The sequence below is a fragment of the Aspergillus stella-maris genome (genome assembly GCF_047715825.1).
Source record: "Aspergillus stella-maris strain CBS 113639 unplaced genomic scaffold BDV14scaffold_1, whole genome shotgun sequence".
Classification (NCBI taxonomy): domain Eukaryota; kingdom Fungi; phylum Ascomycota; class Eurotiomycetes; order Eurotiales; family Aspergillaceae; genus Aspergillus; species Aspergillus stella-maris.
Genome location: NW_027396795.1, coordinates 1,197,409 through 1,221,475, shown reverse-complemented (window position 1 = coordinate 1,221,475; position 24,067 = coordinate 1,197,409). Strand labels below are relative to the sequence as shown.

General features: G+C 50.9%; 12 protein-coding genes across 12 annotated transcripts; 6 read left to right on the top strand and 6 right to left on the bottom strand.

The window, feature by feature from the left end:
- Nucleotides 1–960: 960 nt before the first annotated feature.
- BDV14DRAFT_194860 (kinase-like domain-containing protein) lies at nt 961–2,223 on the top strand (the record flags this gene model as incomplete). The annotated part of the gene is made up of 2 exons (XM_073772043.1): nt 961–1,170; nt 1,237–2,223. 2 exons carry the CDS (start codon nt 961–963, stop codon nt 2,221–2,223), a joined length of 1,197 nt encoding a protein of 398 aa, XP_073634045.1.
- Nucleotides 2,224–2,670: 447 nt separating this feature from the next.
- BDV14DRAFT_162589 (carbonic anhydrase) lies at nt 2,671–3,857 on the bottom strand. Its single transcript, XM_073766909.1, has 2 exons — nt 3,394–3,857; nt 2,671–3,328 (listed from the first exon to the last, which is right to left on the bottom strand). Exons 1-2 carry the CDS (start codon nt 3,705–3,707, stop codon nt 2,797–2,799), a joined length of 846 nt encoding a protein of 281 aa, XP_073634044.1. The 5' UTR covers nt 3,708–3,857; the 3' UTR covers nt 2,671–2,796.
- Nucleotides 3,858–4,219: 362 nt separating this feature from the next.
- Nucleotides 4,220–5,269, bottom strand: BDV14DRAFT_194858 (DUF1996 domain-containing protein; the record flags this gene model as incomplete). Its single annotated transcript, XM_073772042.1, has 2 exons — nt 4,220–4,980; nt 5,038–5,269. 2 exons carry the CDS (start codon nt 5,267–5,269, stop codon nt 4,220–4,222), a joined length of 993 nt encoding a protein of 330 aa, XP_073634043.1.
- Nucleotides 5,270–6,288: 1,019 nt separating this feature from the next.
- BDV14DRAFT_186648 (short-chain dehydrogenase/reductase) lies at nt 6,289–7,230 on the bottom strand (the record flags this gene model as incomplete). Its single annotated transcript, XM_073770849.1, has 1 exon — nt 6,289–7,230. One exon carries the CDS (start codon nt 7,228–7,230, stop codon nt 6,289–6,291), a length of 942 nt encoding a protein of 313 aa, XP_073634042.1.
- A 527-nt stretch (nt 7,231–7,757) lies between these two features.
- On the bottom strand, nt 7,758–8,090 carry BDV14DRAFT_194856 (uncharacterized protein; the record flags this gene model as incomplete). Its single annotated transcript, XM_073772041.1, has 1 exon — nt 7,758–8,090. The coding sequence occupies one exon, from the start codon at nt 8,088–8,090 to the stop codon at nt 7,758–7,760; it is 333 nt and encodes a 110-aa protein (XP_073634041.1).
- Nucleotides 8,091–8,825: 735 nt separating this feature from the next.
- On the top strand, nt 8,826–9,320 carry BDV14DRAFT_194855 (uncharacterized protein; the record flags this gene model as incomplete). The annotated part of the gene is made up of 1 exon (XM_073772040.1): nt 8,826–9,320. One exon carries the CDS (start codon nt 8,826–8,828, stop codon nt 9,318–9,320), a length of 495 nt encoding a protein of 164 aa, XP_073634040.1.
- A 747-nt stretch (nt 9,321–10,067) lies between these two features.
- On the top strand, nt 10,068–11,176 carry BDV14DRAFT_194854 (uncharacterized protein; the record flags this gene model as incomplete). The annotated part of the gene is made up of 2 exons (XM_073772039.1): nt 10,068–10,412; nt 10,490–11,176. The coding sequence occupies 2 exons, from the start codon at nt 10,068–10,070 to the stop codon at nt 11,174–11,176; spliced, it is 1,032 nt and encodes a 343-aa protein (XP_073634039.1).
- Nucleotides 10,754–12,570, bottom strand: BDV14DRAFT_162586 (ankyrin repeat domain-containing protein). Its single transcript, XM_073766908.1, has one exon. It carries the CDS (start codon nt 12,513–12,515, stop codon nt 11,418–11,420), a length of 1,098 nt encoding a protein of 365 aa, XP_073634038.1. The 5' UTR covers nt 12,516–12,570; the 3' UTR covers nt 10,754–11,417.
- Nucleotides 12,571–12,894: 324 nt separating this feature from the next.
- Nucleotides 12,895–13,649, top strand: BDV14DRAFT_162585 (uncharacterized protein; the record flags this gene model as incomplete). Its single annotated transcript, XM_073766907.1, has 1 exon — nt 12,895–13,649. The coding sequence occupies one exon, from the start codon at nt 12,895–12,897 to the stop codon at nt 13,078–13,080; it is 186 nt and encodes a 61-aa protein (XP_073634037.1). The 3' UTR covers nt 13,081–13,649.
- Nucleotides 13,650–13,841: 192 nt separating this feature from the next.
- On the bottom strand, nt 13,842–15,214 carry BDV14DRAFT_162583 (mRNA splicing protein SMD2). The gene is made up of 8 exons (XM_073766906.1): nt 15,104–15,214; nt 15,013–15,045; nt 14,918–14,939; nt 14,704–14,801; nt 14,564–14,602; nt 14,483–14,498; nt 14,341–14,414; nt 13,842–14,274 (listed from the first exon to the last, which is right to left on the bottom strand). Exons 1-8 carry the CDS (start codon nt 15,121–15,123, stop codon nt 14,232–14,234), a joined length of 345 nt encoding a protein of 114 aa, XP_073634036.1. The 5' UTR covers nt 15,124–15,214; the 3' UTR covers nt 13,842–14,231.
- Nucleotides 15,215–16,837: 1,623 nt separating this feature from the next.
- BDV14DRAFT_194851 (uncharacterized protein) lies at nt 16,838–18,019 on the top strand (the record flags this gene model as incomplete). Its single annotated transcript, XM_073772038.1, has 1 exon — nt 16,838–18,019. One exon carries the CDS (start codon nt 16,838–16,840, stop codon nt 18,017–18,019), a length of 1,182 nt encoding a protein of 393 aa, XP_073634035.1.
- Nucleotides 18,020–19,252: 1,233 nt separating this feature from the next.
- BDV14DRAFT_162579 (uncharacterized protein) lies at nt 19,253–20,186 on the top strand. The gene is made up of 3 exons (XM_073766905.1): nt 19,253–19,650; nt 19,717–19,969; nt 20,034–20,186. Exons 1-3 carry the CDS (start codon nt 19,545–19,547, stop codon nt 20,065–20,067), a joined length of 393 nt encoding a protein of 130 aa, XP_073634034.1. The 5' UTR covers nt 19,253–19,544; the 3' UTR covers nt 20,068–20,186.
- Nucleotides 20,187–24,067: the final 3,881 nt, after the last annotated feature.

The window sequence follows — 24,067 nt, the reverse complement described above, 5'->3', positions numbered from 1 at the left end:
GATATTTCAGGTACCTAGATATCTTTGATTAGCGTTTTTCTCTTGGCAAGTATCAATTTGCACTTACTGGTGCACTCATCATTGCTTTTTCTTGATCGGTCTTTAGCTCTGCGAAAGGTTTCCAATGCCAGAGTTCAATCAGGACTACTCCCAGCGAGAAAAGACAAGGTATTGATGCACCGAGGCGAATATGATTTGCTTTGTTACTGCAGGACATCTGTGGATTTGTTCCGAAGACCTGTTGGACGAGGGGATCATTGAGCTTAGGGATACCATCCCGTGATAGCAGGAAGAAGATTTTATCAGCACCCCAGGTACCGTACAGCCATTCTGTTGTGTGTAACTGCATAACAGATGATGCTAGCTTCAGCTCCAGCCTTGACCTGACGTCGTGAATCGGTGTCTGGTGAGTAAGGAACGCTTCGCTGAGAGATATTGTGTTCAATTCCTTGGTGTCAATAGATAGAACCTGCGTCTGGTGGATGTCACGAAGCCGATGTTTTCTCGAGCGATTATCGGTGATAAAACCATGCCACTCAATACACGTCTTTGAGCCAATGATAAAGTTGCAGAGATCCTGTATCTCCGAATACTTGGTGGTTCGCTCAATGTTCTTGTCGTTCACCAAGAATGCGACCTTTTTGGGAGCAAGAGGTGGATTGCTGTCTTTCTTTCGGAACGAGAGCTTCCACTTCTGTGGTGACTGAGGGGCGTCTATCTGCGCAACTCTACTTTGGGTCGTCTCCGTAGGCTGCCAGTTTTCTAACTGCAACTCTCGCCAGAGATCAGTCGGTTGTCGCGAAGCCGTAGGTGCATTTAGCGTAAACAAAGCAGGGAAAGGCGTCGTCGCATCAGTACCACTAGCCACTCGAAATTCAAGTTTGAGGGGGCCTGGAACTTTTCACTAAGCAGGGCAAATCGATCCGGACCGTTAAGCAGTGGGATGATCAGGCAATCAAGATGTTTACAAGCAAGCAGTATCGAGTATTAAGTCCTGTGTTTCAAAGACGAAGGCATTATGTCTTGGATGAAGAGCAGGTTCTACCCTTCGTCGACCAGGATTTCGAATCGAATTACAGGCCGCCCAACACAGAGGACTATACTGAAGTCAGGCGGGCACATATCCATCAACATCATTACGAGTTCGGGTATGATACTAGAAGGGGAAATGTAATTATTCAAGGCCACATCCACCGTGGGAAAATTTCAGTACTGACCAACTTCTGTACATCCTAGGCACTCGCAGTTGTTCTCAAAGGCCTTCCTCGGGCGACCAGTGTCAATCGCGAGATGCGCATTCTTCGGGATTTGAGTTCATATGTCCATCCCAATCTTATTGACCTGCTCTTCACTTACGAGAAAAGCGATCTCAGCTATATTGTGATGAACTCTACCCCTGAGCTCAGCGGTGTATTGCTCAAATGGTCCATTGACCAGATGGCAGGAATTGCAGATGCATTGGCCCTCTTTCACGAATTCCATAGCTCGATTCTGGGGTTAGCCCGCTATGGCCGGCACGGTGATATAAGAGCCGATAACATCCTCTGGTTTCGAGACAGCAATCTGCTCAAGATAGCCGGTCTCCAGCTGTCAGATCATAAAGGCCGGGATGAGCGAGACAGTATTGACCCGGCCTCGGTCATAGCGCCCCCTATATACTCCCCCCCTTACAGGCAAACAGGTCTCGTTTCTCGTAAATGGGACATATGGAGCTTAGGGTGTTTGTACCTGGAGTTCATAACTTTCCTTGTCCTACGAAGCAATGCTATTGTGGAATTTTCTGATGAGCGACTCGATACCAGCGGCGAGGATCCTGAATGGCGCACTGCTGACTTTCACACGTCCGACTACCAAAACATCAGGCCAGCCGTCATCTCGTGGGTTAACCGCTTGGAACGAAGCTCGCGCTGCACAAACGCACTACGCGGCATTCTGGGCCTGATCATGACGAAGATGATTGTCATTGAGCCCGAGGAACGCGCTTCGGCCGCACAAGTCCATTCCGAACTCAAAAGAATCTATGATCAGGCCACAAGCTCCAGTCACTACCTCTTGGATGAGGGACCTGCTCCAAGAAGACGGCCAGACCGCGGCAATCCCTCTTCTTTTCTCAATATTTCGAGCATCGAGTTCCAAGGAGACGGGCCAGCGCGACGCCGGAACAGCTTCGCGCGAGCGCTTAGGAAGTTTTTTCAGATAAGATATAGCAAAGTAACTCTCTAGTACTGGCAAGATTGAATCATCAATGTATAATCAAGATATCATACGACGAACCGGCCCCATCCAATGCTGCCGTCTGTGGATCCCCGGCGAAATAACCTCGTCCCAAAGCGGTATATCCATGTTTCATTGGTGGGATAGACGTCCGGCTCTATGACGCCCGCCCCACACTCGTTGGGAGCTGTCATTCCTCGCTGGAAGGCTACCAATGACGCCAGTTGCTTCTGTTCTCTTCTGCAGGATCATCCGGTAGTTTCCCGGCGCTTACTCGGTCTTTATCCAATAGTAAGGTTTGGTTGTTATCGTGCCGAGACGGCGCGGAGTTTTAGAATTGCGCTTTCAATGGCGTTGTTCTTTCCGCGGACTTAATGGCGGGGTGTTGGGATTGAGTCATTGAGTTTGGTCGGGAGGGGAACCTGGCGATAACGTTTCCATGAGAAGAATGAAGAACGTAGAAACTGGTAAATTTTAACTATTAACTATGCGAAATATCAACACTGCCCATCCCATCCTCTACTCCATACCGTAACCCAAACACCACAGATCTAAACCATCCCCTATTAATTGCGAACAGGCTTAAGCAGCACCCTGCGTAAGGTTATAAATCTTCTGAATATCCGCCAACATCCCCGGGAAATCAATCTTGAGATCCTTGAGCAACCCATCCTTCAAATTAAACACCCAACCATGCACAATCGGGAACTGATTCGCCTCATAACTCTGTTGCACAACCGCCGTCTTAATAACACTCCGACAACTCTCCACAACATTCAACTCAACGAGCCTGTTAAACCGCTCATGCTTGTCCTCGATCGCATCGAGCTCCTTCTCGTGCAGACGGTAGACGTCGCGGATGTTGCGCAGCCACGGGTTCAAGATGCCTAGGTCTGTAGGAGACAATGCGGCCTGTACACCACCGCAGTTGTAGTGCCCGCACACGACGATGTGTTTTACTTTCAGGTGGCGGACGGCGTAGTTAATCACGGACATTGAAGACAGGTCGATTGTGGGCACGACGTTTGCGATGTTTCGGTGCACGAAGACTTCGCCGGCATCGAGGCCCATGATTTCGTTGGCGGGGACGCGGGAGTCGGCGCAGCCGATGTACCTATTGCCCATCCATCACCGGTTAGTCAATGTGAGGAAGGACGAGGGGGTATGTAGAAGTCGTACAGGTACTCAGGCGACTGCCCAGCAGCAAGCTTATCGAAGAAAGCAGGATCAGAGTCCTTCTTCGCCTGGACCCAAGCGCGATTGCTCTCGAAGATCTTCTCGTGCGACTGCTCGAGGTAGCGAGTCACGGCCTGGGGGTCGGAAGCGTCGGGCATTTTGGGCTTGTTGTTGGAGGTTGGGTGCGAGTGGTTGCTGCAAAAGCGCGAGGCAATGAATTGAGGACGGAAAATAGGACCCTGGAACTGGCGGAGGGGCAAGCGAGCAGGGGTGAGACGGGGCAGCATTGTGAGGGAGGAAACCGGGACAATCTGCATCTTAAAAGCGGAAAGCCCCGCGGAGGAAGTCCTGGTCCAAGACCACGTGACTGGCTTTACCGGAGCCGGTTTGGGAACTCACCTGCAGAGTAAGATAGGGTCAGAGCTTGGACCCCCACGATAGTGTCAGCGGATCATGAGGAACGTGTGGGGTGGCTTGCGGTGTGGATTTTCTTCGGTATTGTTTGTTTTATTGTGCTATGAAACTGCTCTAACTGTGGTCTAAGCACTGATGGCGTAATGAGGGCTGTGGGGAAAGTGCTAGCATACTCCAACTCCGATTTCGAATAACAAAAAGTATATTCCAGCTTAGCTATTTAAATCATTTGATTCAATGATCAATTGAGATAATCGTAGTCTTGAGGAGAGAGGGCGAGACTTGATCCCGGTAATTCGGATATATTTATTTCGGGAACGGGCCTGAAACCGGACTGATATTCACCGAAAATCAATGCATGATAACATGCTATAAGCACCCGCGTCTATTTTAGTTCAATGGCAAATCTTAACCCCTACCATCGACGATGACCAGCATGGTAATGCCTTTTGTGCTTCGTCGTGGCATCAATATCAGTCCTATTCATCATCCTCAAACTCTCCACATAATCCCCCGTCCCATGCCCCGGATCAGCATCCCTCGCCTCCCTCCCACAAACACTCCCCGCATCACCAGTCCCCAACGGCCCCGTAACAGCATAGTACTCCCTTTTACTCGGATCATTCAACATATCCTCCGCCGCCTGCGTCAACCACCCATTAATAAAGTCCCCATGGGCACAATACTCATTCCCGCAAGCAAGTTCCAGCGGCGGTCTCCCGTCCCACCCATTCGGCAAAATCTCTCTAAGATCATACCGGATTGAGAACCGTAGCCTGGGGATCCGATACATCCCAGCCGGGCACCGATTCTCTTCATACCCGTCAAACCAATCCGGGTTCTTGGAGTAAGCCGTTTCAAACGTATCTGGGTTCGCGCAATCGGGGAAGAAGAGGAGGAATTGGAGGTGTGTTGAGCAGGTCGTTTCAGGGAAGGCTGCTCTCTCTTTATCGCCTGAGTCGTCGCCTTCGCAGGCCCAGCTTATCCCGTTGTCTTCTGTTAGGCCTGCTGATGAGGTTGCTGAGGCGTTCCCGATGACCATGTGGAAGTTTTCTGGGAGCGGGATCTCGGCTTCGTTTAGGAGCTCGTAGTAGGCGCTGAAGCGCATGGGGGTTATGGGGGTGTGTGTTTTGTTTGGGGTTGCGGTGGCGTCGACTAGATAGAGGGTCGGGACCCCTGGTTTAGTTAGTATGGAAGGTTGTTATTGAATGATGGATAAGAGTGTGATCGTACAGTAAACGGAGAAGTCATTCGGGTTTCGCGCCGTGGAGCAGCCCTGTCGCAGCTCAGCAGAAGTCGAGGTAGTGGCATTTACAGCATCAGAGCCAAAGAAGCTGTGCATATGGCTTGTGTATTGGCCAGGCAGAACAAGCGGGTCGATGTTCTTCAGCATAAACTGATCGACCGTAGTGACAGTATAGGCATGAGCGACCCCAGCGGCCAAGAGAGGCCCAAAAATCTTCATCGCGATGAAATTGAAAAGAATCTAAAAAAAAAGAAAAGCAAACTGAGGATACACGTGCTCAAGGTCAAGAGGAACCATCATTTTATACTTTTTTTTTTGAGACTGAAGCCTGGGACATTTATTGTTAGCGATCGGCTAAACGCCAGTCTCAGCATGGGGCGGACCGTCACAAATATATTAGGGCTAGTTCATGATTCGCCCGTTCCCCAGCTCTACGCGCGCGTTCCTGACAACCCCAAGTGCTCGATATTAAGGGGTCCACGGTTCAAGCTATGATCATTGCTTGGATTGGTAGGACCCTGTTTGCAGGTACGTAAGTGCTGGGGTTCGCTAACAGGGGTTCGGTCGTCGGTGGCTCTCGAGCTGAACCTCCCGCTGTTCAAACCGACCGGAACACTCAGGCCGACCCCGGAGCAGAGCGACCGGCGGCCGGGCTGGGGCTCCATTGCACCTCCCTAAAGAGGGTTTGGGATATTCAGGAAGAAGAAAGGAAGGGACGGCCCAACTGGAGCTGGATCGCACTTGCCTTATCTCGAACTGCTGCAGATTAGGAAGGCGCGACGGGTGCCTGATGTGAAATGGAAAGGGCGATTGGGCCCGATCGTACCTGCCGTATGTTGTACATGGTATAGACCCAGGAAGGAGCGGCCGACGGGACATCCAGTGCACCTTCCTAGTGGGTTTGTGTTGACGAGGAAGGAAGGAACGCCTCGGCTCCAGAGTCCATCGAACCTGCCTTATCACGAAGTGTCTCCGGCGAGGAAGGGGCGACTGAGCTCCGTCGTACCTGCCGTTTCTCGTACACACGATGGAAGTATAAGTTTAGGAAGGTGCGATACCCTGCCCGTGACTGTGAGCACTGAGCAGTTGAAAACTAGAGCTGCACCGCAACAACGAGATGGATGCGAAATTGTGCTGTGGTCGACCTGAGTTTATTATATCAACATGGAAAGGAAGAGGAACCCAAAGACAGAAAAACATAACGTGATAGTCGTACAATCATAACGAACCAAAGAAATCTAAACAGTACAATGCCCCCTAAGTTCCTCCTCCGTCCACTCCCACAACCCCCTCGCCAACGCCTCATCCCTCGCCAATTCAGTCTCACGCCCACTAACCCCCACAGGCTCATAGTACCACCCCGTCCTGATCTCCGTAGAAACAGAAGCCCAAAGCTGATTCCTCACACCCTGCTCAACAGACGTAAAAACATAATTCGCGATCTTGCCAAGAATCTTCGCCCACCACGCTGAACCCGTCGCATTGCCCATGAGATTCGTGCGTACCAGCCCGGGGTGGATTGCATTGATGGTGATGTTGGGGTAGTGACTTGCTGCTTCGCGCGTCCAGAGGATTTGCGCGAGTTTGCTTTGCCCGTACCGCCCGTAGGGGCCTAGATTTTCGGCTGTTGTGCGGAGGGTATCGTATTTTATGCCCTCTTTGGGAGCGAGATTATGCGCGCGGGAAGTCATGTTTATGAGGCGGACGTCGGCGTTCGGTAACGTTGCGGTCTTTTGCAGAAGGGGGAGGAGGAGTTTTGCGAGTAGGATATGGCCGAGGTAATTCGTTCCGAATTGCAGCTCGTAGCCGTCTTTTGTGAGGCCTGGTGGTACAGCCATAATGCCCGCATTGAGGAGCAGAATATCGAGACGATCAGATTCGGATAGAACTCTTTTCGCTGCTGTCTTGATGGAATCTAATGATGCGAGGTCGAGCTCTAGAAACTTGATGTTGGCTTTGGCATTTTCAGGGAGCTGCGCCTTGATTTCGTCGATGGCGGCTTTGGCTTTATCACGGCTTCGCGCGGCAAGCCAGATGATGTTTGGACTTTGCTTTGCGTATTGCAGGACGCTTTGTTCTCCTAGCCCGATGTTGCCGCCTGTTACGAGGATGGCTTTCCCCTCGAGCGAGGGGATGTTCGCCTCCGGGTTGAAGGGGATGGATCGTTTTCCGAAGTTCATTGTTGGTCTGATTTGAGATGTTGTTTGATATCAAGTTCGTTGTCAGGATTGTTATATCAACTATAGGACCGTATGTATGAAAAGCATACTGATTTATATAGGTCTAGAAGTATTGTACCTAGATACCTTACGGAGTAAAGCATAGATCGGGAATAACGATGTCATCAAGATTAGGGCACACTAGTGCCGGGAATAAGCTCAGCGTTACTTACATCCGAGCCAGAATCACCAGATGGTGGCTTAGCATAGCCATGTTTCTAGGACTCAAACGGTTTTGGAACAATATTTTGTGGCTATGAGGCGTTCCAGAAAAATGGCCATGCCATAGGTAGATGACCATGCCATCCCAAACTCCGAGAGAAGGTATCCTGCTGATGCAGATTGAGGGCCGGATTGGTCACGTGCTGGTAGTGATTAAAGGGTCAAGAAACGATATTGATTCTTGCTGGCTCCTGAAAAACAGATAAGAGCCTTCAAAATTACCGTAAACGTGAAAGATATGCACGAAGTAATAGACAAGACCGCCATCAAAACTGAAACCCAATCTCCGGAGGCTGACGATACTGGATCCGCCAATGATCCACAGTATGCACATCAAGCGTAGCCTGAATCTGCGCATAGCCATAAGCAACCTTCATCCAACCTACATCGTGCCGTTTACATCCCTCCAACGGCTTATCGTTATCAAATTCGTAAGGTATCGCAGCCAGCTCTTCATCCTCGTACTCCGCCAAATACTCCGGCCACCTGCGGTTTACCAAAATCACATATTGAATGCCATTAGAATGCGTCTGCATATAATCATCCGGATTAGGCGCCGGGACATTAAGAACAGACTGCAAAGCCTGCTTATCAACCATAATGTAGAGTTGATACCAGGGCAGTTTTGCCTTTCGCGCCCCTGTTCGCGCTCCGAGGCCGTAGTAACCCACTCCCTGAAATGATCGCGGATAACTGACGTCGTTGTCCCATCAAATGCTTTATCCTGCAGGACAGTTGGAGCATATGACTCAAGCAAGTCGAGCCCGTTATAGTACTCCAGTGTGTCCCTGACGCAGAAATTTAGGCGCGTAGGAACTCTGCCCAGTCAGCGTCGCTCTTATAGGTGCAACGATAGACGACGAGTCCTCATGTGCAGAAGCCATCGTCGGCGAGGAGCTTTCGATCTGGTCGGCGTCGTTCTGGGAAGGCCCGAGATGTGGTGTTCGTTTTGAACAGGGCCCTTTCGTTGACTTTATGTCTGCGTTGAGCCGCGCGAGCATTTGTTCGGCACGTTTTATTAGGTCTGTTGAAGATGATTTTGTGCTATGCTGTTTTCGGAGACTCTTCTTGAATAGCGTTGTTGTGATGGTGCCTGGTAATTGGCGATGGTACTTGAGGCCCGGGCGTAACGCGCTCCCCGTCGAGAAAGTTTTTTTGACCTTGTAAGGGGTACGTATTGGGAATTTCGAGGATACATATGCCACTGGACAGTATCGAAACATGGTCGGCTGCTTGATCATGTAGTTCGGCGATGCATCTTCGAAAGGCGTTCAGTTCGCAGGATAACCCTTCAGGGCTTGCAGGGAAGGCTGTCTCGGCCTAGTTAGTTTTGGATGTACTTCTCCCCGGACAGCTCAGGTCCGTCACCGGATCTGCATAAAGCCAAGATAGCACTGCCATCAGCCTCGCTTTCCGACTCTATCTACCTCAATACCTCAGCGTACTTCCAGCCTACCTTCAACAGCACAGACGGCAATACATCAAGGCCCATCAATATATACCGCGTCAACGCAGGCTGGGCAGCGACTTTCGTCGTTGCAACTGTATTCCTGCAATTTTCTGCACTTGTCTGTCTCGTCCTGCGATCCCTGACTTCCGCCCCGGATACCCTGGGCGCTGTTTCGTCGCTGACAAGGAATAACCCGCATATCCTTGTGCCGCCGGGCGGCGCGTTTCCAGGACTGGAGCGCACGCGATTGCTGCGTGACGTGCGAGTTCGAATAGCAGATGTTGATAAAGACGCCGATGCTGGTCATATTTCGCTTGTGGGTATGGGGAGTGGAATTGTTGCGTACCAGAAGCTTGATAAGAAGCGGCTGTGTGGGTAAGAGATATAATCGGAAAGGTATTATGGATTCTCCGACAGACAGGCTTATTTTTTTGATCCGTCTCTAAAATCGGATGGAATTTGTGGTACAGATGTGACACTCCTGCAAGGTATGCGCTGGGGACATGCCGATTTGAGATTGGTTAGGGCTAACTGCTACGCTCGTCCGTCAAGCGGCAAAATCGTTACGCTCATTTTACTCGTCACTGGATGGCATTTGAGACCGACTTCAATTTCTAATAGCTTGTGCTTCTCTTCAATTCAAGATTTCCTACTCACCACCAGATCCAGAGACGTTATGACCCGCGAACGTAATTCAGGGGCTGCCCCGTTTGCCGCAAGGTTGGCGGGAGATGAACACCCGCATACAAGGAGCTGGAACAAGCAAAAAAGCACAAACCCGCATATTCCGAAACACCGTTGCTCGAATGAAAATTATCCATTGTCAGGTTCATAATGCGATGCTTGTCATGTTGGGACAATGCTCTTGACCATCCAGCCCTGGGTACCAATAACAACCGCCCGCTCGTGAGTGGCTTTCTGCGCGGTGCAACCAGTTATTAGAACGTTGATGCTTGTCTAACCTGAGACTGTCATGACAGGGATTTAGGTCCCCATGAGCTGTGCTTTTTGCTTTTCTGTCGCTATTCATATATTATTCCATGCCGCCGTTTCATGTTCTAATCCCCTCGTTGCCTTTCCCACGGCGCTCAGTGTCAGAAACCCTATTTACACCAACGCCCCCAAAATGGACCCCTTCGCTACGACAGCCACCATGAGGATCAGAGGTTTCAGCACGTTATTGAGATGGTACAGATGGATAACAAAACTATGCGAGATTAATCCGGATCCAGACGACCCGAACTCCCGCGGCAGGTTTCTATCCGCGATGATTGACCCGGTTCGCAACAGCGAGATACTTCGCCTTGGGTATGAAAATGGGGTTCTGGTTATATTAACCTCTTTAGCCTTTAGGCCGGAGATCTATCGAGTCACCCTCCGTATTCGGAATTATGTTTTGAGGGGCGGATATACCGAGGCTTGGAGGTTGAAGGAGTCTTATCGGGATCCGTTGGCTTTGGAGGCTGTTGCTGTTCGTTGCGCTCATCCCCTCATGTTGTCTCTGTCCATAAACGTTCGAGGCTAACCAGTACGTCTCGCCGAATTCAGGCCGCCATTATCGCGCAAATAGCCATCACAATGCTCGGCCTCGACGGCTTCGGGAACATCCACTGGACCGCGACAGCCTTCGCGTACGCAAGTGTTGTCTGCGGCGTCCTCTCCACCCTCGCCGCTTTCTTCACACAGATGGTCCTCAGCGAACTTCACAGCGCCGAAGATGTCCACGACTGGCTTCTTACCGAGAATAATTGGGGGCAGAAGATCCCATCTATCAAGGCAGCTGCTATCCTCACAACGCCAAGTCGGCTACTCAACGTCTCGATTGTATGTCTGTTCGTGGCGCTGGGGACGTACATCGGCGAGGTATACACCCGGGATCTAGGCAGTCTGCAAGGCCACAAGGCGAATCGAGCAGTGTTGATCTTTTTCGTGGTTAATTCGCTTCTTGTAGTTGGTGAGACGATCTCGGTGATACAGAACAATAGTATTCCGAATCCGTTCGGACCGCGGGATAAGGATGTTGAGAAGGAGGAGCGGTTTTCTGGTTCCGGTGGTGGGAGTTCAGTGTCGACTGTTGCGCATTCTATCGAGGGTCAAGATGTTGTGCGGGAGGCGCTGAGAGCTTCTGTTCGGGCGCAGGAGGAGAGTCTCAGGGCACAAAAGGCAGTGCTGACGTTGTTGGAGTCTCAGGTACAACCTTTTGTTGGGGTTCCCAATCCGAGAAGTACTTGGTAGATATTGCGTTTCTGCTGGTAGCGAGCTCGGGTCGTCACGAATTACGTGGGGGCCGGGAAATTCTAAGTCATTAGAAGGCGTATGGCAGCCCAGGAAATGCAACGAGACATGGTTTCATCTGTGAGCCCTCCTGTTTCTCAAAGCATGTCGTATATTCTCTGGTTGCACCTTCCATCTGCTCGAACGTGACATGACGGGGCCTCATTTATTTGGTTTCTCGGTCAAGCTGAACGGAGAAAAGTCACGACGTTGCTTCCGATTCATGATTACCATTATGGCGTTCTGGATAATGTATCCGAGCATGATATGCCTTGCGAGCCAGAAGGTCTTTCCATCTCTTAACTTCATATTCCACTTCCGTCCTCCACCTATTACATGTTGGACAATCGTTATGAGGAACAGCTCCATACTGAATGAGTAATCTGATTTCCCTCCTTTGGTCCCCAAACAAACCCCATCTAGGTACCCTTTCAAGTGCCGCGCAAATCAGACTCCCGCTTCCGCCGTCGTCGAATTCTACCAGAGTCCGCCCCTCAAGCCGGAGAAATAGACGCATGGATTTGAGGTCGTTCTTGTACAAAGCTGTCCTCAGCGCCGTTCCTTCTTGCGTATCCCTGAGGTATAGCGAACCGCCAACTTCCACGAGCGAATTGATTGCTTGCCGGTACCCGCGGGTGATTGCAAACTGCAATGCAGAACCCCATTGCGGGTGGATGGTTGAGAGGGGGCATCCGGGGTTTATGAGGGTTTCGATGATATGATGGGATGCCTTGGTGTTTATGACGCGGTGGAGTGCGCTGGATCCGTCGGTGTCGATGACGGAGATGTCTGCTCCATGGGATAAGAGTATATGTACCGAGGTCGGGCTTCCTTTGTTTACGGCGGCTAGAAGTGGTGTTCTGCCTGAAGGTTCACCGTCTGCAGCAATGTTGACCGCTGGGTTGTTGGGCCGCTTGTCCAGAATAAGTTTGAGATACTCGGATTGAAGTGTACTCGATGCAAGAAAGAGGGGGGTCCTGCCGCGGTCGTCCAGGGCAGAGAGACTAGCGCCGTTGTCTAGCAGGAAGCTGATCATATTAAACAACCTTTCACGGATGTTCCTGCTGTAGCCATGGCGGGGGCTTGCATCATATAATGGAGGTATTTCCCCCAAACACAGGTAATGGAGCGGCGTGAAGCCATCATTACCAACGACTTCCAGCACAGACTGACCCGTCCTGATCAACAAATTAAACAGTGCCAGATCACTCCGCTCAGCAACCGGTCCCCCTTGCGCGAGGTCCCAGAAGCGCCGATTGATGTGGCCCTGCGGCCAAATGTACGGCTCAGATTGCAGCATTCTCGCGGCGAGCGGGCGCAGATCCCAACATCCATCATAACTCGGTGTGTTCCACGGATCGTGAAGCGCAATAGTATCTTCAACGATATCAAGCGCTGTCTTCCCCCATCTATCTCGCACAAAAACGTCCAGGCCACTATCAAGAAGATCATAAGCAAATTCATGATTCGCACCATGGTCGGCAACCGCATGTCTAAACACCTCAATCTTCCAATCTCTACTCAGTGCTCTATCCTCTGTCTTGAGCATCTCCTGCAGTAGCGGTTGCGCATACCCACGTCCATCGTTACCCTGCCTCTCCAGAGCTTCATGGATAGGGAGATACCCGGGGTTGCGAGGATCTTCATCCCTGATAGCCCAGACGTCCGCTCCAGCCTCAATGAGAAGCGTGATACCTTCCAGGGAGTCTTCCCTCGCCGCAAGATGCAGCGGTGTCTGGCCCGACTCAGTCCTGTGCGCGGTGTCCGCGCCTGCGTCAAGTAACATCTTGAGAGCCGTGGCATTGCGCACCAGAATTGAAGTCCTCAAAGGCGTCCATTCACTTGGGTGGGCCGTGTTAACGTAGTCTTTTCGTATCTCGTCGCGCGCAAGTAATCTCTCTAATATCCTATTCCCACCCGCACTCACCAAGGCAGTCAGAAGATCAAAATGTCGATAGGAAGGCACTAGTTTACCCCGTTCCTCCTCAACCCACTTGTAGCCGAATGCCTCATCCCGTCGCTCAAACAAATACCCCATCATGATCTCCGAGTTCCACCTCGGTGCTGCGCGCCATGGGCCCTCGAAGGGGAGTGTTTCGTTCCAGGAGTCAGGATTAGATTCTATTTCCGCTGCTCTTTCGCGACCCGACGGCGTGAGTAAGAGAACGTGATCGTAGAGTACTGGGATTAGTAGTGAGGCGTGCCATTTCGATGTACGGATCCAGGCGTTGAGGGCTGCTAGCCCATCTGTGGTGGAGGTCTGCGTGGTATAATCTGGGAGGAGGAAAGTTGCGACATGCAGGATTGTTTCTGTTGGGAGGGTCCAGTAGGGCATCTTGCCGCAACCGGTTTATTTCGACTTGCGCAACAGTGGGTAGATGGCGACGAGGATGGGGAGGATGGGCATGAGGCTGAAATTAGTTATGGTATGCGGTGGGTTCCCTGGGGCTTTTATTAGCAGCCGCTAACTTGGCGGATCTAAGCGAATTCGTTATTGAGTCACAGCGGGCCTGGATACCCGGGCAGTCTATTAGCCCGCCGACCACTTCTTTCTGCTGCATAAAAGTGGCTACCTAGTAGTTGCGGACGTATGCGGCGACCTTCTACGCGTGGAGATGAGGATGGGTCATTGTTGGAATGCTTTAGGGTTCGATTTCTACCTACAGCTTGAAGTATAGTGTATGCGACATGCTGCTGCACTCACTGCTGTAACGTCGCCCGCCTCACCCTAGCTGTATCCGGGATCTAGGATAGATCTGTAGAGCGGTCGAGTTGAAGCTGAAGAAAGGCGCCTGGGTCCGGCGCATTCCATGCCCATCGCGGGTAGCCCAGCCTTTCTCTCCTTGTTTTTTATTCACATGGATATTTCTTTCCCTCTCCTTCTCTCTCCCATTCTTAATCAATCAATCAAATCAATCAACAAGAACCAAGCCAGAACCGAACCGAACCGAACTCCGAGCCGGGAGAGATGCCAAAAAGCGCACTGTTTTGTTTTCGATTACACAAGGGAGGGCAATTAGCTGAGTAGGACGAGGATGACGCTGTCGCCGCGGAGGAACCTGCACGCGTGAAGGAACAGGTCGTTAGCGTATGGAATAGAGGAAAAGAAATTGGAGGGGGCGCACATCTTGCTAACGAATCGGTCCTTGTTCACCGCGCGGCCCTTGCCGCCTTTTGGGGTTTCGGACCACATTTCTTTCTGTGCGTTGTTAGATGGTATTGCCCTGCAGCTTGGACGGAAGGAGACGGAAGGGAGTGTGGACGTACGACGTTCTCAAGGACCCTGCGTAACCCAGTTAGCATACCATCTCAATACCACATCTCCAAGGGAATCGCGGGGAAACATACATGTTACTATGACGATCAAATGCCTTAACACGTGCAAGCCTATATTCCGACACCGTCAGCACCGTGAACCAGAAACCCAAGATTCCAACACCATTATATCCTCCAAGAATCAAGCAAGCTCGGGGAGCGGAGAAACGCACAACTTGCGATTCGACCTCAACGAAATCAAAACCTGCGTGTTTGTGCGCACGGCAGTCTGGAGGAGCGAGAGGGGGCCATTGCTAAGTTCGTATTCCTCCTATTCGAAAGACATCTGTTAGCCTCCGTTCCTTTTCATTCTTCCGCAGCGGTATATCCTCAGTCGGCGATCGGTCGGGACGCGGAGAAGTTCGAGAGGAGATGAAAGGAACGTACAATCTGAGCAATTTCGTATTCCCTATAGCGAAGAAGATATTAGCGTTCTATTCCGCGCGACTGCAAGCTTGCAAGAGAGATTTGAGTTGACTTACGTGCACTCCGAACGAGGCTTCTGGAGGAGGGTCCTGCGAATCGAGTCAGCAAGTCGGTTCTTTTTCGTTAAGAAAGATATCAATAGCGTACTGGATGTTCGCGTCGGCCATTGTGAAGGGTGGACTGTGGAATGGTAGGTTGTCTGCTCTTCTCGGTCGCAACTTCGTTTGATCGGGCGGTGATGGTATCGCCAGCTCCGAGAAGTGGTCACGTGCGAGGAGCTCGTCGGCACGGAGGAACAAGGTTCCAGGACTTGAGGCACGTGATTATCCTCAAAGCGCTGGTCGGTCGATTGATCATCAGAAAAAGAACACGCCTGGAACTGGATTTGATGGTATCTCGGTGCTTTACTGCCCCATTATCGCTATTTGTTTCAATTCCATGGCCACCGGTTATGCCAGCATGGAGGGCTCACGTGAGGTGGTGAGGTAGAACTTCGTAGAGTGGCTACTACTACCAGTGACTACGTGGACAGACTGGTCATCTGAACCTACTGCCGAGTTTCACCTCCTATAGCAAGCTCAGGAGCAACTGAGACTGGCTTGGCTGGCTTTGGTGCATAGCCTGCTGTCGACCTAATCCATGGCTATCACGACTTCCTCTTACTGCTCTGCGAGTAGGAACCGCAGGTTACGCCAACATATTCCTTTAAGGTCGGATTTACCATGCGACCTATAGAAAGTGATAGGCTGCCATAGAATAGTTGGCTCATGCTGCTCAGTCAGAAGTGCAGGAGAAGTGAAAAGAATTATCTGCGGCGAGGGCGGCATCCCATTATCGCAACAACCAATCTCGACATCCTCCTGATGCTGAACGGTGAGCAGACTCGAGGGGCCAAATGCTAGATGAGCATAGTAAATACAGGGGTCATCTCATGAAATGATGAAAGACCGGCTAGATGATGATAACCTACATTGTTGGAGGCTCTGAATGGGCGACAATGCATATGGCGGTCTCTCTTGCATGGCAGGTGCATGCTGTATGGTCGATTGCGGCTTACAGGGACCAGGGTACTTGCGTCAAAACCGACGTATAGTTCGCGAGAATGGGTTGTTGGAATGTTGGCTGCGATACAGAGTAACTCCCGGGACCGCATAGAGCGTAGAACCCCAGGCCATTAGCTCCTGGTTGAGTCTCTGTCCTCAACCTGGTGGTTCTGTGCTCGAGTTCTTGATACTGATCAGCATATTTGACACAATAGTTCGTTCGTTGTAGACATGAGCCGTCCCACAAAGGCGCGTGGAGAGCGATCCGTCCCGCAGTATCGGGCTACCACTAGGCTGCAGGCGATTGGGCTCTCCACACCACCCCAATGCACGAAAGGATGAGCGTAGCGCCAGCTGGTCGTGGGCTATTGGCTGTTGTAACCGCCTCTCTGATAGATATCTGAGGTCAAATCGCGATCATGAGACGGGCCGCGCGCCTCCACCACTCAAAGGAGTCGGACTTTCTGGTGCCAACGCAGACTCGCTGCAGGCCATCAGCCTCTTGCACGAGTCAGACAACAAAAGAATGGGATTCTTACCCTTGCAGCTCTAATATTCTTTGTCTGGTCATGACTCTGTGGTTCATGGCGATTCATCAAGCGGCCCTTGACCGCAACAACAGTAACAGGTTTTACCTGCATTCACCCCGGGCATTATTAGTTTTATGTAATGATGGTGTGCTGTCGAATCGCTCTGTGGCGCTTGCGTTGTCTCGAGTATCTGGTATATATACCGGCAGTCATCAGTCCGACTGTCAGTGTTGAGATCACCGAACCGCAAGGGATCTTACAACCGAATCTTCAACCTAATCTTCTATTATCCTCCGAAATTTCTCATCATGAGTATCGACCAGGGTGACGGCGACTTGATCGATCGCTTCCTGAATACCTATCGTCTCGGAATCCATCCTTCGCAGCATCGAGCCAGAAAGGTCGCAGAGGTGTGTGGCCAGGCTCTGAAAGCAGCCGGGGTGCCGCACAATATCGAACAACTAGGTATAGACATCAAGCAACTGGAAGGCGAGCTGAAAATGCGAACGTTTGTTCGAGAAATGGGGTATCACCACGAAGAAGAGATCGAGACCGACGTCATGAACCTGGCACGCGTTTCGGTGGAGTTACATCTACCTAGTCAACAGAAACGCGTCAGTGCGATCATCAAGAAGAGCTTCGAAGAATACTGGCCTCAGGGCACAGCCAACGGTCCGATGAGACGCGTGGAAAACATGAACTCAGGCACCAACTCTTACTGGGTGTCATTGAAGGAGGAACAGGAAATGTGGCCGCCCAGAATTGCTGAGATTCAGGTGTCGGTGGATCCAGGTGATAGGGAGTTTCGTAATCAGCACGAGTTGGGCACGCTTCTGTGCAAATGGGCTGTGATCAATGGGCGATCTGAGAACTGTGGTGACGTCCGACCGTTGTGGGAGCTCATGGGGCATCTCGACTTGCGTCGAATTGATGTCTTCAGGGACATCTTGGAGAGACTAGACATGTCCACCAAGGCTGACAGCGAGTTCGCACGCAAGGCTGGTGAGTTTCAGGGCCTCGAATTCAGCCTCGCCATGTACGTGACCGAACGGCTCATGCGGTTACCATGCGCAACCAAACGAATCGAGGATAGCGACAACTTTCTCAAAAGAGGCCCTGTAGCTCAGCAGCACCGACACGAAGTGGAGATGGTCAGAAATTCTTTTATCTGGTTGGCCTATCTCTACTCTTGGGGTGCAGGGGCTGGCAAAATGCTTCTGGGTAACCTGGACAAAGGTAAACACGACATCCAGCAGATGAGAATTTCTTGGCTGGATAAGAAGTGTACGAAGAACTTCTTCAACGGCGAAACAGCGGCTCTGTCGGTCGAAGAAAGTCATGATCTCCGCCAGCTGTGGCTGCTGTTCGATTCACACCCGCGGCTGCCTGCGCAGTACGTTTTCAACCTTGCGAGGCTGGGTGTCAAGGGCCACTCTCCCCCATGTTGGCCTGATTTTCGCCGGGCTATCTTTAACTTGGTGTACGCGTAGTCGGGTCGGGCCGCCCAGTAGCATCATTTTGGCATGATTAAGAAAAGGTGACAACCTCGACTGGTCATCATTTTATGAACGATGTCGTCGGTCCAGAAGGGAAACGGTCAGGACATGAAATCGAGACTCGGGTCAACGCCACGGTCGCAGCTTTCTTCCGGGAGTCTACATTTTTTGCTTTTTTCACCCCAGTCGCGGATACTCCTAGAGTCATGGCTGCGCAATCTGAGACTGATCCACTGCACTAGAATCCACATTCAGTAGAAAAATGTAGACAGTCGAGGTCGAATTTGACCGATGATGTGTGTGTATAGATTGCCGTCATAGACATCCCATTACAGAGGATGACAGCAGTAGCCTCGCCGGCGGTTGTTGAGACAGATAGACCAGCTGAGTGTGGACGCAGTGCGCTGCAACTGCCACATCACGACGCCAGCGGCAGGGCAGTGTATCAAGGTGACGAATGAAAGCCAATCAGAGACAGTCATACTCAAATTTACTGTCCATCGATGAAGTCGGGAACCAGGACCAAGAGTGAAGTAGCGGTCTGGATGAAGTCTTCAACTAGGCAGGAGGCACCCCGTCAGTTCCAAACAAAGTCGGCACTATGTCGTGTTCTGTCAGGGCTCCGGGGCTTCGTATTTCTTTAAAACCTTTCATGCATAGCATAGTTCGACAACGGTCGGCAACTGGCTGGAGCGAGGTACAAAAGTACCACTGCTAGTACGATCCCTCTTAGTTCAACATGCAATAGCCATTAGCCGAGTCAAAGAAAAAGAATGAAACAAATCCTGAAAAGAGAATAAAATGAAGAGAAAAACAGCAAAAGAGAAGATCTGCGGTTCGACTACCCCGGGAGTCCATGATTCGATGGCAGATGGAGAGCATCGTGTCCTGACTAGTAGCAACTGCTCCACATATCACGCATGTCGAAGAGTATCAGGATCCAACTTTCACATACCTGCAAAAGTGAATTTCGTGTCTGTACTTCATCCACACTGCCCGATGGAGACTCGGAATTATACATCAAACATGGACAGACTTATAGTGGCTTCGATACTCCATGGCACTTCGTGACACTCCGTCACCAGCAAATCGCAAATCATTTATTGGCTGGCACGGTCGGGCTAGTCTACCCTGAGTCCAATAATTTCGACGGGGAAGCTAAGAAGGTTATTTGGGGCTGATATTACTCGGACAGTAGATGTCGTTAGAGACTCTACGCTCCGCATGCCACAATCTACTTCTGGTGATGCTCTCCTCATCAATGTGATGCTAGGTGCAAATCAGTGCTAGGGCCTGCATTGCTCTGACTCACTTGTTAATCTAGAGGGTCAAGCAAGAGGAACTGAAGCCTAAGCTGGCACATTTGATGGCGCACAGTTCGATCTCAACACGGTCGCGCTCCGTCGCGTTTGGATACTTATTTTCGAGTATAAAAGGCCTCCTCATCTCTTTGATCGAAAGACCGTAAATTCATTCGTCTTCTCTACCAAACGTCTCCCAAATCCATTGCGAGATTTCAATGTCTTCTACCACAGGCAATCAGACAAACCAGGTCCGACCGACCGCGGACCCGCCGAGGCGCCTCCCAAACATAGCTCCTGCTATTGGCCCCCAGCCTCATAACAGTTCGTCCTTCTTCCTTCCATTGAAGTCCTCTGCGACAGAGTACCATCCGCAGCTAACAAATACAGAGTGGTGGGAGACAGGCATTCCCGGCTGCTATAAGGCTTTCATCGCGGAGACTGTTCAAGGGGGAAACTGTCTCTCCAATTCCAATCCGTGTGCTAGAATTATTAATGCGGTTGCTACAAGATTGGGAACGGAGCTTTGTGGGCATGGCATTGAGGGCCCGGAGTTGGATCGTGTGGTTGTCGATTTCCTTAACTACGCCTTTGTTACGAAGAATAGCAGTCTCGAGTTTGCTTGGCAGGAGTACAAAAATAGGTAAGATAAGATATGAGCATATTCCTCATCGAGGGCGATGGACGATAACGGTTTTCCTTTGCAGAGACTTCAAGAGGCGTTATCAAATTGGGGGATAAAGGCCCGGTACACACGTGTGCGTGGAACTTGGGAGTATGGCGGGAAGACTGAAACTTTCAGAAGTGATTTAATTATGTCCCTCGTTACTAGGATAGAGATAATGGCAGCAATGTATCAGGAATGAAGCCGAGTACCATGTTGTGATGTTGTGATTGTCCATTGTTGTCGCGTAGTACTACGGCAGGATCGGTTAGGGCACGCCCGGTCTCGTCTCCCCGAGGACCCCTTCAGCGCGTGATCCTCATCCACCAAACCCATGCAGGTAGCTTCCCCCGGCTTTATCGAGTTCGACAAACCTACGGAGTGAGATTCAAGGTCTAGGCCCCCAAAATATTTGAAGTGACACGAGGCTAAAGCTACTATTCCGCCCCAATCACCATAACGCTCCGCATCAGCTGGGTGGGTACGTCGAGTAGCTAGTAGCTACGATCGCATCATCCATCCCTCTCGGCCCACCAGCGGAATACTCCGTAGTAAGGATATGCTGACAGTCGAGCATTAACTTTCTATAATATGCGTGCTCAACTCTCAGAAATCTACTTATGGCGGCCGGCTAAACAACATTAGGAAATTGTCTGAGTGAGGGAGTCGTTCCTCGCGTTGTTTCCGAAAGCCACAAATGGCTTTCTGCCTCTTCAATAAATGTAATAGGAAGAGTCCGGTGTCGAGAAACGGAAAGCAGCAGGGATTACAACTGTGGAAAAAAGCCAATGCTCTCGCCTGAAGAACGCGAAGGATCAGGTGCGTGGCGTTTGGCAGTGGGTAACGGATATTGATTGGCTTGCAACCCGCGTCTCTGATTCTGCCTCCAAAGTCATTCAGCCCTTTCCAACTCAAACGGTTGAGAACACGGTGCACGAGATGAGACGGTTCTGTCATATTGTGCAAATGCCAGGATCACGACACTAGCAGGGAGGGCGATCAGATGGCGGTCCCGCCTAAAACTCTCTGAAGCTAGATACCAGTGGACTAGGTAGTGCCATTCCTTCCCGGATGAACTTGTTCTCGCCTTCTCAGCCTTCGCTGCTCCTGCCAACGTTGCGGCCCTGCGGGAGTGGGTGCATCATCATCGCACAAAGCCAGTCAATTCTGGCGGTAGGTCCGTACCTACCGTTGCTTGCGACTTGTACCCTTGCAGAATCCTGACTACCCGGTCAGCCTCCTTAGACTGATCGAGTGCCATTGTCTTACACGCACGTACTCGCCCCAGGGAAAATATTCCGCGGGCATAGCTCCGCCGTGGGCTTCCGCGAAGCTCCCCGTCTTTCCGGCTAAAACTGGGCAAAAATGCTCGTTAGCGTCAGGTCGGGAAAGAAAAGAAAAAGCAAAAATGACAGATCCATTTACTCTCAAGCCCCAACCATAGCTAGCACCGAGCGTATAATGGCTCCGGAGGATTCTGCTGGTTTGTATGCCCTTGTTAAAGGGAGAACAAAGAGTAACTAGATTACATTAGATTCGGTGTGGGTCGTCTGTTGGCGTGCAGACATAAAATTCTTCCTGGTTTCTTGACAACTTGGGCGAGGGCGACGAGCACTGGAGCTTGTGTCGACCGGCCTTGTGCCGACAGGCACGGTTTCTAGAATTCACAGACCAATTCAATGTCGCCTCAAGCCGCGTCGTGGGCTTCTGGTCTGTGGGTAATTCCTGCTGATTCTGTCATGCAGCGCTTGAAGTTGGAGGGCTGGAAACTAGGGGGAATGCTACTACACTGCAATAATGGCTGGCGACTTACCCCGTGAAGCAAGACCAGTCCGCGCTCAGGGGACTGGTTTGGCCTTGTGCCAGTGTGGCGCACTAGGTCATCAAGGATCACGTCCGACGGCCGTCATGTACAGTCGTGACAGAGGTTCTGAGGCGATGGGCGGATACCAACAAATCAAATCCTTCCGGGCATACTAATTTCTCGCGTCGAACTCCTATGAGAGGCTGCGAGGCGTAATATTATCCTGGACGCCATCTGCATGACTGTGGAGTCGAAATCTGCACATGAGCCTGCTTTGGTAGTCTCCGGTGTTTCACATACATCACCCAGCCCGTAGTTGAGGGCCCGAGTTGGAGGCTCAACCACAAAACAATGATAGCGAAGGATTGTTCGAAAGGCCAATGCCATTCTCTGTGTGCCACAATGCTACAGCCCAGGAACCAGTGGACGTTCGAATAAATCAGTGCCCGAATCACCCGGGCAAAGACATCTCCACCCTAAACCCCATCAAACACGTCCAAGCACCAATGGATGACTCAAAATAATCGTACTTTATCTTGGACCAATGTGCATCGACCTGGTGTGCTGGCCATTTACCGAGTTTGGTGGAGTGGAGGTCTCTGGCCCTCTCCGGCCAACGACCTGAAGCCCTAACGAAACCTTAACGAGACCGCCTGTTTTTCGTTTATCTGGTCTCCTTTTTTATTGTTTGTTGTTTGTTCACGTTTTAATTGTTTTGGTTTATTCTTTTCGATCTCTGAATACTTTCCTTGGCTTCGTCCCCTCCGACCGTCTCCGTCGGAATTACGAGGCTGGGGCTCCACTGTCCAGCTTCAGCGACGGCTGGACCAAAGCAACATCGGTCGTCATGAGGTGGAAGGATGTGCACTGGAAATTCCCGGACTAGTCACAACCATACTGTGTAAATCTAATCATGGGTAGTCCACTTCGAGTCCAGTGTCATGCAAACGCTAGCGTCCCAGCTGATGGCCGCCCGAAACCGAGACCGATCCTCTCGCTGCCAACCTCGAGACCCATCAACGATCAATCGTCAAGATTAATGATTCTCACTGCCCGTCACCCAGCGATTAGGCGAGTATTCCGTCGGAATAGCTTTTTCTTCATACAGCTAGTCTCGACGAGGGCAATCAGCGCGTAAAGGTGTACTCTCAGGCCTCGCAATCCCCGTTACAGCGCCATCGGCTGCCTTAATCTGGGCTCTGGCCCTGCCACTGTCACTGCCAGGCTCTTGCGACCGGGGATGAGATCTAAGTACTTTCTTAACCACGTCACTTCGGGGCTTGATTGTTAATGCTAGCATGCTGCTACTGTCCGTGCCATTGCCCACCAGGCTGTTTGTCGGCCGGAGTTATTGCCTTCTGGCAGTCACTTCTTCCCGTTCCTACAAGACCACATAGGTTAAGCGGTTACTCGTTCCGCGAAACTGTCCTCTCTATTCTCTAAACTCTTAACTCTTTCTCACTCAGTGGCTTGACTTATCCACTATTAACTTAGAGTGAAGCTATCTTATATTTTTCATTCTCGGCCTAATTTGCATGAGATACCGTGGAGAGCCGGTTGGCCGATTTATTATTCTCTTCCTACTAGTAGGATCCTTACCTTTCACTTAACATATAATGATCACCTGCAACATGAAGCGGAAGCCCGTAATTTCATGGATCTTTTGCAGGTAATAGATAGGCCTTGCTTTCTCATGGCTACCCACCGCGCCTGTGCAGGTTAGACGTCATGTGACTTAGGGCTAAGACAAACAGTCCGAGGACGTTGCGTGAGGTATCAGACATAGGCAACTAGTAGCTGCCTAGAACAGACACACCCTGACACTTCCCTGCTCTCCCACTTTTATGGGTTTCTCTAGTAGTAATCGGCTTTGAGCGCGCAGTCGTATGCTTTCTCAATGGCGTCATCTCATGGTGTACGGTTTGCACATTACCCCTACCAGATGAAATGAGAGAAGCACCTCCGACCGTTGGCAAACTTACTTATGCGTGAGCTGCTATGTTCCGATCAACGGATGACATCAGCGATGCCAGACTAGTCGGAGTTACCCTGACGGCCAAACTGTGCCAGCCAGTAAAAGCAGAAAACAGAAGCGTTCGATAAATGCGGGGTTGTTGCATGAGAGTCGCCAGTAGTAGATGTTAGGTGCCGGACCAATAGCACCGTGGAGCAATATCTTTGTCGCGCGCGTAGCGTCAAGTCGCAAAGATTCGACGAATGGAATTGCAGTTATGCTGATCGAGCAGGGATGATTCCAAGATCCGGCGGATGCG

Coding starts and splice junctions, on each gene's coding strand:
- BDV14DRAFT_162579 (XM_073766905.1), top strand. CDS start 19,545: ATGTCTTCTACCACAGGCAATCAGACAAACCAGGTCCGACCGACCGCG. Junction 19,651..19,716: donor TGGCCCCCAGCCTCATAACA/GTTCGTCCTTCT, acceptor TAACAAATACAG/AGTGGTGGGAGACAGGCATT. Junction 19,970..20,033: donor TGGCAGGAGTACAAAAATAG/GTAAGATAAGAT, acceptor TTTCCTTTGCAG/AGACTTCAAGAGGCGTTATC.
- BDV14DRAFT_162589 (XM_073766909.1), bottom strand. CDS start 3,707: ATGCAGATTGTCCCGGTTTCCTCCCTCACAATGCTGCCCCGTCTCACC. Junction 3,329..3,393: donor GGGCAGTCGCCTGAGTACCT/GTACGACTTCTA, acceptor GATGGGCAATAG/GTACATCGGCTGCGCCGACT.
- BDV14DRAFT_162586 (XM_073766908.1), bottom strand. CDS start 12,515: ATGCTGCAATCTGAGCCGTACATTTGGCCGCAGGGCCACATCAATCGG.
- BDV14DRAFT_162583 (XM_073766906.1), bottom strand. CDS start 15,123: ATGGCCGACGCGAACATCCA. Junction 14,940..15,012: donor AAGCCTCGTTCGGAGTGCAC/GTAAGTCAACTC, acceptor TCTTCGCTATAG/GGAATACGAAATTGCTCAGA. Junction 14,275..14,340: donor GACCGATTCGTTAGCAAGAT/GTGCGCCCCCTC, acceptor TCACGCGTGCAG/GTTCCTCCGCGGCGACAGCG.